This window comes from Podarcis tiliguerta (assembly GCF_965153285.1).
Source record: "Podarcis tiliguerta genome assembly, chromosome: 14".
NCBI lineage: Eukaryota > Metazoa > Chordata > Lepidosauria > Squamata > Lacertidae > Podarcis > Podarcis tiliguerta.
This window is the reverse complement of record NC_139547.1, coordinates 41,273,716-41,288,077: the sequence shown is the minus strand read 5'-3', so window position 1 is coordinate 41,288,077 and position 14,362 is coordinate 41,273,716. Positions and strand designations below refer to the sequence as shown.

The 14,362-nt window shown below is 40.8% G+C and overlaps 1 protein-coding gene and 1 long non-coding RNA gene across 2 annotated transcripts in view; one reads left to right on the top strand and one right to left on the bottom strand.

Annotated features, from left to right (window-relative positions):
* Positions 1–12,101, top strand: part of DNAAF5 (dynein axonemal assembly factor 5) — a 27,524-nt gene extending 15,423 nt beyond the window's left edge. The window contains exons 9-13 of the mRNA XM_083413477.1: positions 124–271; positions 5,322–5,472; positions 8,261–8,408; positions 9,632–9,823; positions 10,959–12,101. Coding sequence (XP_083269603.1) covers positions 124–271; positions 5,322–5,472; positions 8,261–8,408; positions 9,632–9,823; positions 10,959–11,104 — 785 coding nt within the window. The 3' untranslated portion in view covers positions 11,105–12,101. The remainder of the gene's footprint in view (positions 1–123; positions 272–5,321; positions 5,473–8,260; positions 8,409–9,631; positions 9,824–10,958) is intronic.
* LOC310664564 lies at positions 11,232–14,362 on the bottom strand. The gene is made up of 2 exons (XR_014504953.1): positions 14,265–14,362; positions 11,232–13,392 (listed from the first exon to the last, which is right to left on the bottom strand). It is a non-coding gene; the product is annotated as an uncharacterized lncRNA (long non-coding RNA).

Sequence of the window (14,362 nt, the reverse complement as noted above, 5' to 3'; positions counted from 1 at the left end):
GGAAGAGTTTAATTTATTTTACAGCTTTTGTTTGTATTCAGTGCTAAGCCTTTTGATGCAAGGTATACTATACTACTAATTCCTGCTAGTACAAAACACAGTGTTTCCACATTTATTTTTTAGGCCCCGTGATTGGCAAAGCTCTTCAGGATTTTATTCTCATTCTTAAAACATGTCTTCAGACATCTAGAGATCCTAGGATGCGTCTGAAACTATTCAGTACTTTATCCCAGTTGCTTCAGAAACCAAATGAGACCGTCAATTCTCAAGGGTAAGCACCATTCAGTTGCACATAATGGCATAAAGCATTATGTTCACAGTAAGCTATTAGCTGATTTCGCTCACTTTGTTTATCTCTTAGCATGGGCAACAAACCATGATCCTTGGCTTAGCATTATGCCCAAAGTGGAATTGTGGCTTGCTTAACTCAAACAACGATTGATAGGCCAAAAACAAAGTTAGCTTCAATTCATGATTTGTTCGGAGAGAGACAAACCAAAAGTCCAAAGTTTGTTGCTCTGGTTTGCATTGGGGGCGGGGGGCGGAGTCAAATGCGTACCATTTGTGCATTCACAACAAACGTTTAACTGTGGTTGACCATGACATGAGAACTCTAGCATTGCCTGTTGTGCTTTCCAGTTGCTGTTTAAAGAGAAGATGTGGTTTGGTGTTCTGCATGATGTGGTTAGTGTGTGATGTTGATAATGCCAAATTTGCAGGTTCGATCTCCATATGGGACAGCTGCACGCTCCTGCATTGCAGGGGGGTTGACTAGATGATCCTTAGGGTCTCTTCCAACTCTGCAATTTGTTGGTTCCTTCACAATACTTCTTCTCAGATGTTTCTATTCTCAATCTGTCTCATATATAGTCCCAGTCAAAGGAAGTTGTTATAGCGCACTGGCACAAATTGTATAAAAACAATTAAAGATGTTCCAGTAGGCCAAGTCCAGAAATGGAAAAACCCAGAGACACAATTCAAAGCTTACTGTAAACACCTCTTCAATTATGCCCATAGTAACTCCAGCTTTCATTCTGATTTTAGAACTGTACTCATGATCGTGCATGCCTAGAAGCTTGTTGTGTAGAAAAGAGACTTCCTAAGTTTACAGGTCTTTGGATGGGAATTTTCCAGTAAGAGACCTTCCTTGTGTCTCTAGACACTTGCTTAAATCGTAGAAAACATATGTACTGTAGAGTGGATTTGACTGAAGAATGCTGTCCCTACCCTGATCTATGAATTCCCACAATGTATGGCAATAACATGTTGAAATATTATTGCATAGTGAGATTTGATTTATTTCTGGCAGCAAATGTAGACGTGTGCTGAATGTATGATGGGGAAATGAGGGGGAACCCCTGAGGTAGATAAGGATTAAAGGGGTGGGGTTGGTTTTGGGGGAAAGGCAGGAGGCATTTTCAGAAGCTGCTTCTGCTACTCCCAACCTTATGCCACACATTGGACATCCTCTGAATCTTCAAGTGCTTGGACTGGAGCCAGCCTGCAAGTCCCAACACCTGCCTAATCTCCTGGCAAGCAGCCATTTTTTGCATTGTAACCCTTGACATTCTGCAGCCTCAGGTGGAGTTTTTTTTTGGGGGGGTGGGGCGGGAGAAGGGAAGGATGAATTCTGAGACACTCCAGAATAAAATGATGTCAGCGATGGTACATCAATCTTAGTAACCAAGCTGGCCCAAAGACAAAAATAGTTTAAATTGAACTTCTTCAGGCACACATAGAAAAATCCCTAGGGCTGTTGTTAATCTGGTAAAGTGGAGGCTAGGAAATCTTTAAACAGAAACTGTATTAACTGGATTACAAATGGTCAGGGTCTCCCCACCCCTCTCTGAAGTAGAACCTGTACTTTCGGAACATTTAGAAACAAAAACAAAACTGCTTACTTTAAGAACATTCCATAAGCCAAATATAGCAGCATTTCTATGTAGGATTGACAGTGGTTCTGTGCTTTCAACAGCTGTGGGACAGGGAAAAATAATTAGGCATAGCTACACTCACTACTATCTCCATACTGGAAAAAGCTGCACCTGTTGATTTTTCGTGTTGAAGTTATTGTAACTGCAGTGCCTCTATGCAAAAAAGCTATCTTTGCAACCTTGTTTTCATGAAACATTTTCTTAAAGTCATTCAGAGGATCTGCAGAGGATCTATCGATTTTATAAGGGCTTAATTTAAAAATGAAGTATTATTTGAAGGCTGCATTTCAGCTTCTTTCTCGGGGGGCAGGGGTGGAGTTAAAGAGGCTTCATGTCTCTTATTCTAGTATCCTGCTTAAATCCCCCAAGATTTGCTGTTTTCAAGGATTATCTTGAGGCCTGTCTTTCCCTTTGCTCTTCTGGGTGTTCTCTTCATCCATTAACAAAGACAAATTGAAATCATGTGTTTTTGCATTATGGGTAAGCCATTCTCGGGGGAAGGGACATGATTTCTTCATGTTTTCACTGTTACAATCACAGTAATGGTGCTTTATTGATAATTCAGGTCCCCAATAGGAAGAGAAGGGTGCAATTTAAGTCTCATTTTGAGTAAAAGCCAGACACATTCCCATGTTGGAAGAGCTACCACATCTTTATAAGCAAGTGTGCACTTTCTTTTAACCATGCAATAGACTTTATTTTCTGGCAACTGTGTGTGTGAATGGTTCAAATTGACAGGTTGCAATGTACCTTGTTAAAGCTCTTGAGCAGATATCTCGTTTTTCCGAACAATTTGGCAGTGCTATTCCTCTTTTGCCTCAAAGATATTAAATATAACACATTTCTAAAAGCATTCGTCTTCGCAGAGAGCATTCCTTTGCCAGTGAGTAAGTGGCTCTGCTAAAACCCATCTTTTGTGTTTTTGACACATTTTATTTAAGGGATTAAAAGAAGCCATTACCAAAAACGTGAAGGTTCTCAGGGGTCATTTAGCATAGACCACCTCGGAGCCAAACACTGGTTTGAAATGACTTGATGGAGGAAACGGCTATATAGCTTTTAATAATACAATATAATACAATCAGTAATACATTTTTTAAAATAGAGGTGCATTCAGGCATGGTCACACAACCACCATGTTTGTTGGAGTTTATAGAAATTGTAGGACGATGTGGCTCTGTGCCAATGGCAAGCTGGCTAGATGTTACACAGCTGTGTCATATGTATGTTGGTTTTTTTTTAAAAAAATGTGGCCCATAGAAAAATATAATTAAGGTCTTTTTATGTGGCCCTTTGTCACAACAGTCACAGGGCCATTGTACCTCAAAATAAAACACAACTAACACAATACAATCAATGCATTGTGGAGTCTTGGTAACATGCAAAAAACAATCCTGAATGTTGCCATGAGGCACACAGATGGCCATTTCCCTCCAGGCAGCTGATGTGCACATTAACTTCAAGCAATTTCTGCACACCCATTTGGACCTTTAGTTGATTTTGATTTGAAGATGTAAATGCCCCCATCCTGCTTGGGAGACCTGTGCAGATATCATTTTCTGGTGGAAATGCAGTATGCGTTAGATTGTGTAGCCACATGTCAATTGCAATTCATCTGCATTGCATTGTTTTCAGTAGCATGCACATTTGAATGTGAATCCTCATTCTGGCTCAACTAGGCACATCTAAATGCCATTTAAAAGGAGCTAATGTTAGAATGGGATGAAAGCATGTTGAGCTGTTGGTTTTTATTTGAGCTTAGAGCTGTTTGCTGTCTTCACTGCTAATTCTTAAATGCCACCTGCTGGAGGAAAAACAATACATAAGATTGGGAAGTCTGTCTTGTGAGGGCCAACTAATAACTGTTGGTAGCCAGTAGCTGCTTGAAAATGCTACACATGTAGGCTCCCAACCCTTGGGTAATGCAGCCGGTACCATGTGCATAATCAGTCATTTTACACATCACTGCAAAAATGCTTTTCCAGTATTTGCCAAGGAACACACAACATTTGATCATGCATAGGGCATCACTTGAGCGTGACCACTGGGTGATAGGCAAGAACTCAACACGTAGGCGTATGGTTGCATAAATGAGCATTTACTATTAAAAGCTTTTGCCGTTTTTATACTTTCAAAGTTCCCCAAGTGCTACACCAAAGATATTGACCAGTATAGGTTGGCCCTTATCTGCTGCCATAGAAACATTTCTGAATATCTGAAAAGTTGGCCCTGATTCTGGCCTGTATCACAAAGGAATGTTGATGCTTGAGATTAAGTTCTGAGACAGGTAAATGCTCCATGGTTAGTTCATTGTTTGAGATCGACAAGATGAATTTGTAACAATTGTAACTTCTTGTATACTGGGGCTGTGGTCTTGCTTGCTGTACTCGCTAACCCCCCTGCCATTACCTGTCAGAGTTCCTCCATCCTTGCTTTCCTTAAACTTCTGTCATTTTTGTAAAAAAACCAACTACTTTTCCCTCTCAGTGCCGCTCCCAAGCCATAGCCACTGCTGTAGTGCAAGCAATCTTCACTTTTGCTCCCCTTCCCTGCCCTGACTTCATGGAAATCCAGGATTGTGATGCAACACTGCAAATCCTCCAACGTAGGCTACACAACAACATTCTTACATTTTTATTATATAAAGGTAAAGGTACCCCTGCCCGTACGGGCCAGTCTTGACAGACTCTAGGGTTGTGCGCCCATCTCACTCAAGAGGCCGGGGGCCAGCGCTGTCCGAAGACACTTCCGGGTCACGTGGCCAGCGTGACAACGCTGCTCTGGCGAGCCAGAGCTGCACACGGAAACGCCGTTTACTTTCCCGCTAGTAAGCGGTCCCTATTTATCTACTTGCACCCAGGGGTGCTTTCGAACTGCTAGGTTGGCAGGCGCTGGGACCGAGCAACGGGAGCGCACCCCGCCGCGGGGATTCGAACCGCCGACCTTTCGATCGTCAAGCCCTAGGCACTGAGGCTTTAACCCACAGCGCCACCCGCGTCCCTTATTTTTTTTTTATAGAGAAACATTAAAGCCTCTTCAAGTCAACTTGGAGTGGTTTGTTTCTGAGACACTAGAGTAAGGGGCCTGTTGGGATGACAAGGAACATACCTTGCAGAGCCTGAAGCTGAGAAAGATTTCTGCCTCTCCTCCTCTTGAAATGTTTATACAAAGTCCACTTACTTTCCCTCAAAAGAAATCTGAGTAATGAAGTATTGTTAACATACACTGTCATCATACTAGATTCATTCTTTTTCTTTTTCATGCTTCGTTCTTCCTGTTCTGGCTATCTTGTTTTCAAGACTGAAAATGTGCTTTTTCACCCTCCCAGTCATTCCATCACGTTCACACAAAGCTTCTTATTTTGCTGCTCTTTGTTCTTGGCTTCAGGCAGTTTTGTAACTACCTTGAGATCCTGATAAAAGACATCCTGGCTCCTAATCTGCAGTGGCAAGCTGGAAGAACAGCAGCTGCCATCCGCACGACTGCTGTATCATGCCTCTGGGCTCTTATTTACAGTGAACTGCTTTCACCAGAAGAGGTAAACGTCCCCCTCCTCCCCTGACAGCCATTCTGAATATTGTCATCCAGAAATGCAAATCATCTCTGTCTTTCTATAAATCAAAGCTCTTGCCAAAATACAGCATAGGAAGACAAGTTTAGAATATGGGTTTAGCCTGAAAATTGAGACTTTGGTAGCAAGCATTTTCTCATTGGGTCACTCCTAACATACATATTTTTGATGGCGGGGGAGGGATCTGCAATAAAAAAGACAGAAATTCTGAAACTCTTCACTTGCAAACAGGGCAGCAGCTATTTGCAGGGGTGGGGAAGTATTATTAGAGAGCTGACCCCTTCTTTGAATGCTGAAGGCTTTATTTTAAAATAGGTGAATTTCTAGCCTCTTTCCATATGCCTGGAAGTCACATGCAGGCAATATTCTGTCCAATTGCTCAGTAAGAAGTAAATCTGCTTGCACCTTCCAGCATCCTGTCAAATGAGAGAGCAAAGGCACTGGGCTAAGTGGTAAGTGATTGGCCCTTATATTTAATTTTATTCAAATCCTTTAGCGAGTGACTTTAAATGCATTGCTACCTGTATTTAGATCCTTGCTGTGTCCCACTGACTTCCAAAGTCCCCCTCCAGGGTCTTTCCTTTCCCCCTCTCCCACCCTCACAGGTCTGTCTGCTTCACAAATAGTATTGATGAAATAATTTTAAAAGGTGGCCTTAGGTTTTATAATATTGGAGCTTTGCATTTGTATATTAAGCAACGCTATCTAAATCATAAAAATAAAGGGTTGGAGCTGGAATAAGTTAGTCACCCCTAGGTCCCATTGAAATGAATGTGAAAAGTGAGTAATAATTAACAAATGACACTGATTTTAATGGGAACTTGGTGCCACTAACATAGTCTAGATCTAGCCCATAGTTTTTAAAGGAAAAAAAATGCCTGATGCTTGGATCAGTTCCTTTTAAAGTGGGCTTTAACAAAGGATTAGACAAATTCAAGGGGTAAATTCAGCAGCTATTGCCCAAATAGCTCAATAAAACTACTTTTGAGAAGCTATGCTGCTGAATATCAGTTGCTATTAGATAACATCAGAAGTCTATTGCCTTATGGCCCTTCTTGTGGGCTCCCAGGCGACTTCTGCTTGACCACCCAAGAAAGCAGTATGTTAGACTAGATAGAGAATTTTTATCAGCTTTCATTATATTCTTTTGCCATTTGCGTGATCTGGCACTGACTTGATCCTTGTCCTAAATGGGTTCTGCAAGCTGGTACATATCTTAACTGCGCTGCAGCAGAATAAAATTGAAACATGATATAGGAGCCTGAAAGGGTGTGGAGGAGACCCCTGAACTAAACAAAGTGCAAGGAGAGTTATTGATTGGGAACCACACATGGTAACAGAGGTTTGTGTGGAAGGTCTGGAGAATGAGAAGCTGCTACGCAACAAAAAAGGAGGCAGATGAAATAGTAGGCAATGGCTGTTCAAAGGTTTCGTACAACTTGGGAAAGGAGTAGCACTAAGTATTCTCTGCCCCTATCTCTGATGTAGAGTTTGTGCACAAACCCTAACACTCCATATTTTTCTTTCTTTTGAGATTTGGGTGGTCTGTTACAAATGTAATTTGACTTTTACTGTTTGTCTATATTTGGATATTGTGGCTGCTTATGGTCAAGACAATAAAACTCAGTTGACTGAGAGACTAAACAGTTTGGAAGATAGCTCAGAAGATCCCTCTAGGGTGAATGCAAGACATGACCATCCTTGCATTTGTTAGAATACAAATGTTCTTCTGCATACTTTACCCAAAAGCAGGCTGTGTAGTGTAGAGCATGGTTTGCACCCTAGTAGAATATGTGTCACACCAGTACTATAGCCATGGTCCTCTTTCTGCTTTTGTCTTAAGATTTTTTAGAAATTGAAAAGCTTAAGGGTAGAGGGTATATTGGTTGCAAGATGGGGTTAAGGTGCGTCTTGGGTTGAAGACTCTTGGTTTAAGAGCTTAAATTTGAACATGAGCACCATCTTCTGGAATACTAAAGAAATGCTAACTTTAAATCATTCATCTCTCACTCCAAAAGTGTGCTGGTGGTGGCAGCCATGTCGTATGATCGTTGGAATTGCTTCCCTAGCCTTCAAAACATGTGCCTAATCCCCTGAAATATTTGCATTGTGGTTTTAGAGAACTCTACTGTACCCCACGGAGCTGAAACGGCAGATACACAGAAAATGAAAAGGTCATGAGGACATGGCTGGGATCCAGAGAGTTAGGCCCAGCAAACGGGCGTGCATGTGCCCAGGGGGATTTCCCCCACTACCTTTCTCTGATGCCAATGCCATATCACAAACTGCTTTTGATAGTTTCAAAAGCAGTTTCCCACATCATAGTTTGAGGAGTTCTCTGTGTGTGTCTTGTTTCTGTATAGGAAACCCAAACTCATAATAACCTGATCTTAGGGCCAGGCGGTTCATATTTTCACCTGGCCATTTTTATTATATCTGCCATTAATTTAATTGAACAAGCCAAAAGGGCAAAGCGATTGAGAACAAGCTATGTGAATGCATGTTCTCTCTCAGAAGCAAATCCCCACACGTCAAGCTGTTCGCTGTGGTTAAAGGAAAAATCTGCTCAGTGAATGAGTCAAGAAGACAATGCTTTTCTTAAGAGATTTACTTTATTAGCATCTGTCCCTGTCCTTGGCATTTGCCTGCGTCCTGCAGACGTCAATGAATATAATAACAGACAATAACAGAAATCGAACTGGTTGTAACTGCATTCCCCTTTTCTTAAGCTGGCGGTTCCTTTCCTTGGTTTCAGATGCTGAAAGCTGAAGATGTGCTGATGCCCAAAATAGTTGCCACACTGGAAGAAGATTCCAAAATGACACGCTTAATGTCTTGTCGAATAATCAGCATTTTTCTAGACGGCTGCGTAAAACAATTTGAACTCAGCAAAATTTATCCAGGTATGATAGCCGATGGTGGTGGTGGCCAATCTTTCTGACTTCTCTTGTTTGAGAATATGCCCCTCAAGTTCGCAGGTACAGGTGCATCCTCCTGCACCTTCTTATGTTTTACCTTCTAGCCTGCTAAACTGTGGAGCAGGAGAGTGCAAGACAGTCTGAGTGGAGAGTGGACCTGACTGGTTACCATAAAAAGACCCATAAGCATGTACAGGTGTGAAGAGGCCCTCTTAGCCTCTGCTACTTGTGCCACCCATGTCACAGTTTGCCCATCTAGTTTACATGGTGTGTTTCTTTTAAATGAAGTAAATACCCACAGTGTTAAAACTAATTTCAAATTTACATAATGACAGCTGACACAAGAACACTGATTTCTTACGGCTCATCTTACTTTTGGGGAAGCTGAAAGTAGCACAGGTGGGGTTCCTGTATAGTTTTTCTCCCATAGGCACTGACCAGGCCTGGGCTGATTAGCTCCAGCAAGGTTTTTGCATTGTGTGGCTATGCCCTGAGCCACTTGCAGTTTGATGAGAGTCGGAGCAAGTGCTGCTGCATCTGCAAAAGCAGCTGCTGACCCCTGCAGATTGAAATGGTGTAAAACGTGATCTCTGCGCAAACTTGTATGGAGAACAGAAACAAGTGGTTCACACATGTGAAGGCGCCCCTTTAAAGCAATGACTCTGTTGGACTATATTTTTGAACATAACTGAGCCAAGAAAGGGGGGGGGGGCAATGTAATTTGCTAACCACAGGCCACAATGGTGGTTTTGCTGGGAAGGACAGATCAGTATGAAGAGGAGCAACTGGGAAACCTGTGCCCCCTCAAATATTGTTAAGCTCTGTTTCTCATCAGCCACAGGCAGCATGGCCAGCAGTTGAGGATGTGAGTCTAACGGAACCTGGAGGTGGACAACAGGTTCCCATACCTGGCACAGAATCTCCTTACCTTTTCGTTTTTATTCAGGAAGTCAATTGAAGAAAATAAAGACATTTTCATGTTGCTTTATTGTGTTAATTTTATTGTAATTATTAATTTTTGTATAGAATGTTTTTAATTGGGGTGTGTGTGAGAGAGAGAGAGACACTACTAGATCCTAGTCAGCCAGAGTGTAAATTTTAGGAACAAAATAAGTTCCCAATCTCTTTGCAACATAATTTCCATTTGTTACTGAATATGGCATAGTGTGCATATAGTAAACTTTTGGTGGTATTGTATCATTTTTCAGAACTCCTAAAGCGTTTGGATGATTCATCGCATGAGGTCCGACTAGCAGCTGCCAATGCCTTGCTCAGCTGGTTCAAATGTATAAATAATGACGAAAAGAAAGCCCTATTAAAAACCAACATTGAGTTCCTGTATCAAGAACTGTTGGTTCACCTGGATGACCCTGACCAGAATATCCAGTCTGCTGTCTTAGGTAAGCCTTAGAATGAGTTGCCGCTTTGATGTATTTTAAAGTTGGATTAAGCACCTATTTTCTGTGGCAGTAGTAGCTGTGACACCAAATGAGGGTCAGAAAAGAGAGAGGGTTGCTTCATCTTTCTGGGTGGAGGAGAGTGCCCTGGCAATGTGAAGGATCTTAAATACTTGTGGGAAATCATGTTCTGTGTGAAAGGTGGTAAGCTTTGAGAAGGTAAGGTGTTTGCAAGGACAGCAAGTATCAAAGGAAAGGACTTGGAAGGAACTGGAGAGGAAGGGATGAAGGAGGTTGTCTTTCCAAAGCTACAGATATACGAGTCCTGCTTATACTAAATCCCATGAGAAGTAATTTCTGAATAAATGTACACATGGATGCCTTAGTCTGGCTAATGAGGTAGGTGGGAAGAACTCTATAAAATATGAGTTTACACTTTCCTTGTAGATATGGACTAAACTAATGTCCCTTTTTATTTGTTTGACTTGTCTGTATTAGGAGTAGCTTCACCAATTGTTGTGGAAGGTTTTATTACTGTTGTTGAGAAAATAATTTTTCCAAGCTTGCAATCTTTGTCTTTCATAATCTACTCACCAAATGATCAGTTTATATTATTAAGACCTGTGCAAAATGTCATTTTAACTTGCTTGACACTGACTACAGGTTTTACCAAGCACTGTGTCTGTGACTGAAGCATGCAACTTTAGGCTCAAATTGCACTGAGCTCTTCTTGCAGGTGCGCCAATGCATTAATACGGCAAGGCTTTCCTCCATTTCAGTGGAGGAAGCAGCTCCTTTGCACAAAATATTCAAATTTGCATTGGTGTGTATATGGGGCTCGTAATGGTGTCGGCTGCATAAAAATAAAAATGAATCCATGGAGGCATCATTTTTTTCCTGAAAAAACTCCAGGAGGATTTTGAGTTATTTTTGCAACACAGGGAGAAACAATGAAAATACTTAAAAGTTCATGTGCTTTTAAAAGTTTTCTATTTATATTTGGTATGATCAGCTTCATATTGTTTCTGAAAAAAAATCCATGCTTTCTAAACTAAGAAGGCTCCTGTGTTTTGGGCAAACAGTAGGAAGTGAAGGACAAGCTTTTTTTGGTAACTGTATATAAACTTGTGTTTTGCAGATATTTTGAAAGAAGGAGGTGTTCTCTATCCAGATAGCTTGGCAAAAGAAATTGAAGCAGTTGTGCGCAAACATCGCTCTCCAGCCTACTGTGATCAGTTGCTGCTGCACATTGAATCAACGGGCTGGAGATACTCAGAATCATAAATGCTTTTGTGGGCTGTGACTTCTCATTTGTACCATACAATGTTGACACTTCAATAAATGGAGAAGTTTCAGCTGCCACGTACTGACATTCATGCACAGATATAAATAAAAACTCCTACAGGCAAAATATTTTTAACTTTTTTAACAGAAAAAAAAACTTGAAAAGACAAATGTGTGAATAAGAGTTACATTGTTTTTCATATTGTTGCAAATCCCACATCTAACATCTCTGCAGTAAACTTTAAACCACTGAATGATGTTACAATGTGTTACTCAGCTGTGTATTATACAAGTTACTGCGCATACTGTAAGATCTGTATGACACAAAATCTCTATGACACAAAATAAAGATCTGGAGACATTTAAAGGTTTACCAAGCAGCAGAATTCACATCTGTTTTTGACCTTGGTAGTTCTTTAAAAGTATTGGTATTGGACCTCTCAAGTGTGAAGCATTTAGACCCCGACCTAGACACTCATCACTGCAAGGAGGAGTGGCTGTCTTCATTTGAATTAAGACTGGATGTGTCTGGCCATGACAACATGCATACATTGTGGGAAGAGCAGGAAAGTCCAATCTCCTTTCACTTAAATTTATGTTACCACATTTCCGGTAATATAAATACCCAATATCCTGGGCATGTATCATTATATTGCTTTGGATTACTATGTGATGAGTGTGTTATTTGGGGAGTCTTAACTATAGATGGGGTTTGGTAAGGAATGAATGAATTATAGATAATAATTAAATTATTTGCATTTCTCTCTGGATATTCATTATAGTTTGGTTTGTTGCAATTTTTCTTTTGTTCCATGTCGAAGTGCTTTATTAAATGAACCACTGTTTTTTCTTTATTGGTTGGGCTGCAAGTAACTGAACTCCCATTGCAAATAACTGATCTCTCATGTTAGCTTACAGTGCCCAGTTTTGATGACATGGTTAATGTGTGTCATTTGGTTTTTTGATACTTTATCATAAAATACACCACATGTGTCCATATTTTGTGTGTGTGTGTACGTATAAGTCAAGTGACTGGCAAAACAGAAAAGAGGCTTAACATTCTACAGTTAAATATATTAGCTTCTGCCTTTGTCAATGACACAGCTAGATTTCAAACCAGACACAGGAGCCAAAGTCTAAAAATAGTGGAGAAAAGAAGGTGGCACCTACTATATAAGTACAAAATAAGTTTTAAACAATTCAAGGCATTGATTAATGATTGTGCATTATCCTCTAAGATAAGACAATGGGGTGTTGGGGTGTTGAGTCTGTGTATCCAGGAGCTCTCTCTTTTGGTGTCCAAGGATAGGGTAGGTTTTTTGTTATTTCTCTCTCTGTAAGTAATTGACTACAGTCTTAAAAAATGTTCAGCAAAATCCTTCACTGAAGGCTCCTGAGCAAACAGCATTCATGAGGCAAGGGCATGTGGCCTGTTGTGGATATGAAGCTGGTTAAAGAGAGGGAAGACATAATGTTCACAGTTGATGGAAATAAGTAACCCAGAAGCTGTATTTACCTTCTAAATTATCTGAAGCAAGGGATGAGTGATGAGGTAACTAAATACCATCTTCACTATCAGGAGGCATGGGCAGGGGAGATGCATTTGCATGGCACCAAAGAGATGTCCACAATGGGGCTAGGCAGACCTCACCATATCATTGTGTGCGGGTATGTATTTATTGTTGAGCCCCACTAGCAAACATATTTTCAAAGGGCGCAATAGCCATTTAATAAAATGGGTTTAATTTATAAACTCCTTTGTGCCTCACCTTTCGCTCCTAGTTATTTTGTTTCTATTTTAGGCTGCCTTTTAGGGCATTGTCCTCACAAGCTACATACAGAAACAAACACAGAAGAAAAGAACAAAAACAAGATTCAAAACAATTATAAAGGAGCGGCTTAAATAAAGATGCCAGAAGCATTCCATAACAATTGGAGGGTGCTCCCTGCTTGGGCATATTAGCCAAGTTTACAGTGAATAGTATATACTCTGCCTAAAGGATGTTAAGGAGTCCTGTACCCTAGGGAGATATGGCACTTGGCTCAACTGAAACACCAGAAACTTCTCGCTCTTCCCAGCCTTCAACTACAGTAGTCCATTTTAGCAGGTTGTTGCAGGAACTGTTGCCAACTCAGATCCAGTGCATCCAAGTTTGCCTTCTCCCCCTCCTCTCTCCCAGTTCCTCTTTCATTTTGTGTCTTCATCTTTTTAGAATTGTAAACTGAAGGTCAAGGACTATCTTTGTAAACTGCAAATCTCTCTTATTTTTTCCCAGCTGAAGAACAGGCTGAAAAACAAAACAAAAACCAACCCTTGGAACAAATGCAATCTAAAGGCTCCCAGATGTTGTTGGACTCCAGCTCCCATCATCCCTGAGCTCTGGCCTTGCTAGTTAGGGGTGATGGGAGTTGTAGTTCAACAACATCTGGGGACCCACAGGTTGAGAAAGGCTGAGTCTTAAGGGATTAATTAGGTCACTGTAGTGCAAGGATACCCAGAGGTACTCCACCCTCGTGGGCTTCGCTTTATCCTCAACAGGTATTTTTCAGATTAATTTTTTTGCTGTTTTCACTTTCCATATTTTATTTGTTACTTAGTGCCCCCCCTTGTGTACTGTGTGGGGCAGGGGGGGGCAGGTCACCCCAGGTTCCATCACGGAGGGGGTGATAAATTATCAAGAAACAATTACTGCCCTACTAGGGTTGTTCATAAAAACCTTTTTTTTAAAGAAAATGCCTGCTCCAAAGGTCTTAGTTTACTACACTAGGGATTATACAGCTATATATGAAATTTCATGCATATCAGTTAATATTTTGATCCTCCTCCACGAAAATAGCTGTTTATTTGGCCCTTTTCCTATGTTGTGAAGGCTGAAATTTCAATTCATTGGAGCACTCCCAACCCCAACCTTGCGGAAAGCCATCTAATTAGACTTTAATTTGATTCTGACATGTTTTTAGGAGGTAATTTAATTGTTTGATTTTATACCAATGTTATGTATCTGATGTTAGCTGCCCTGATATAAATAAAAGTTTATTATTATTATTATTATTATTATTATTATTATTATTCCTTTTTAAGAAAATATGAAATAACATAAAACCATTTTTTCTGGCAAAAAAAATAAATGTGTGGGGGGTGGCAAGAAATTTTCCGCACCTGGTACCACCTGACATTCCTACGCCTCTGACGCGGGGCAATCCCTGCTTCGGAGCTGGAGGCGCTGTTTAGGCACACCCAGAAAGGAAGGAAACGGG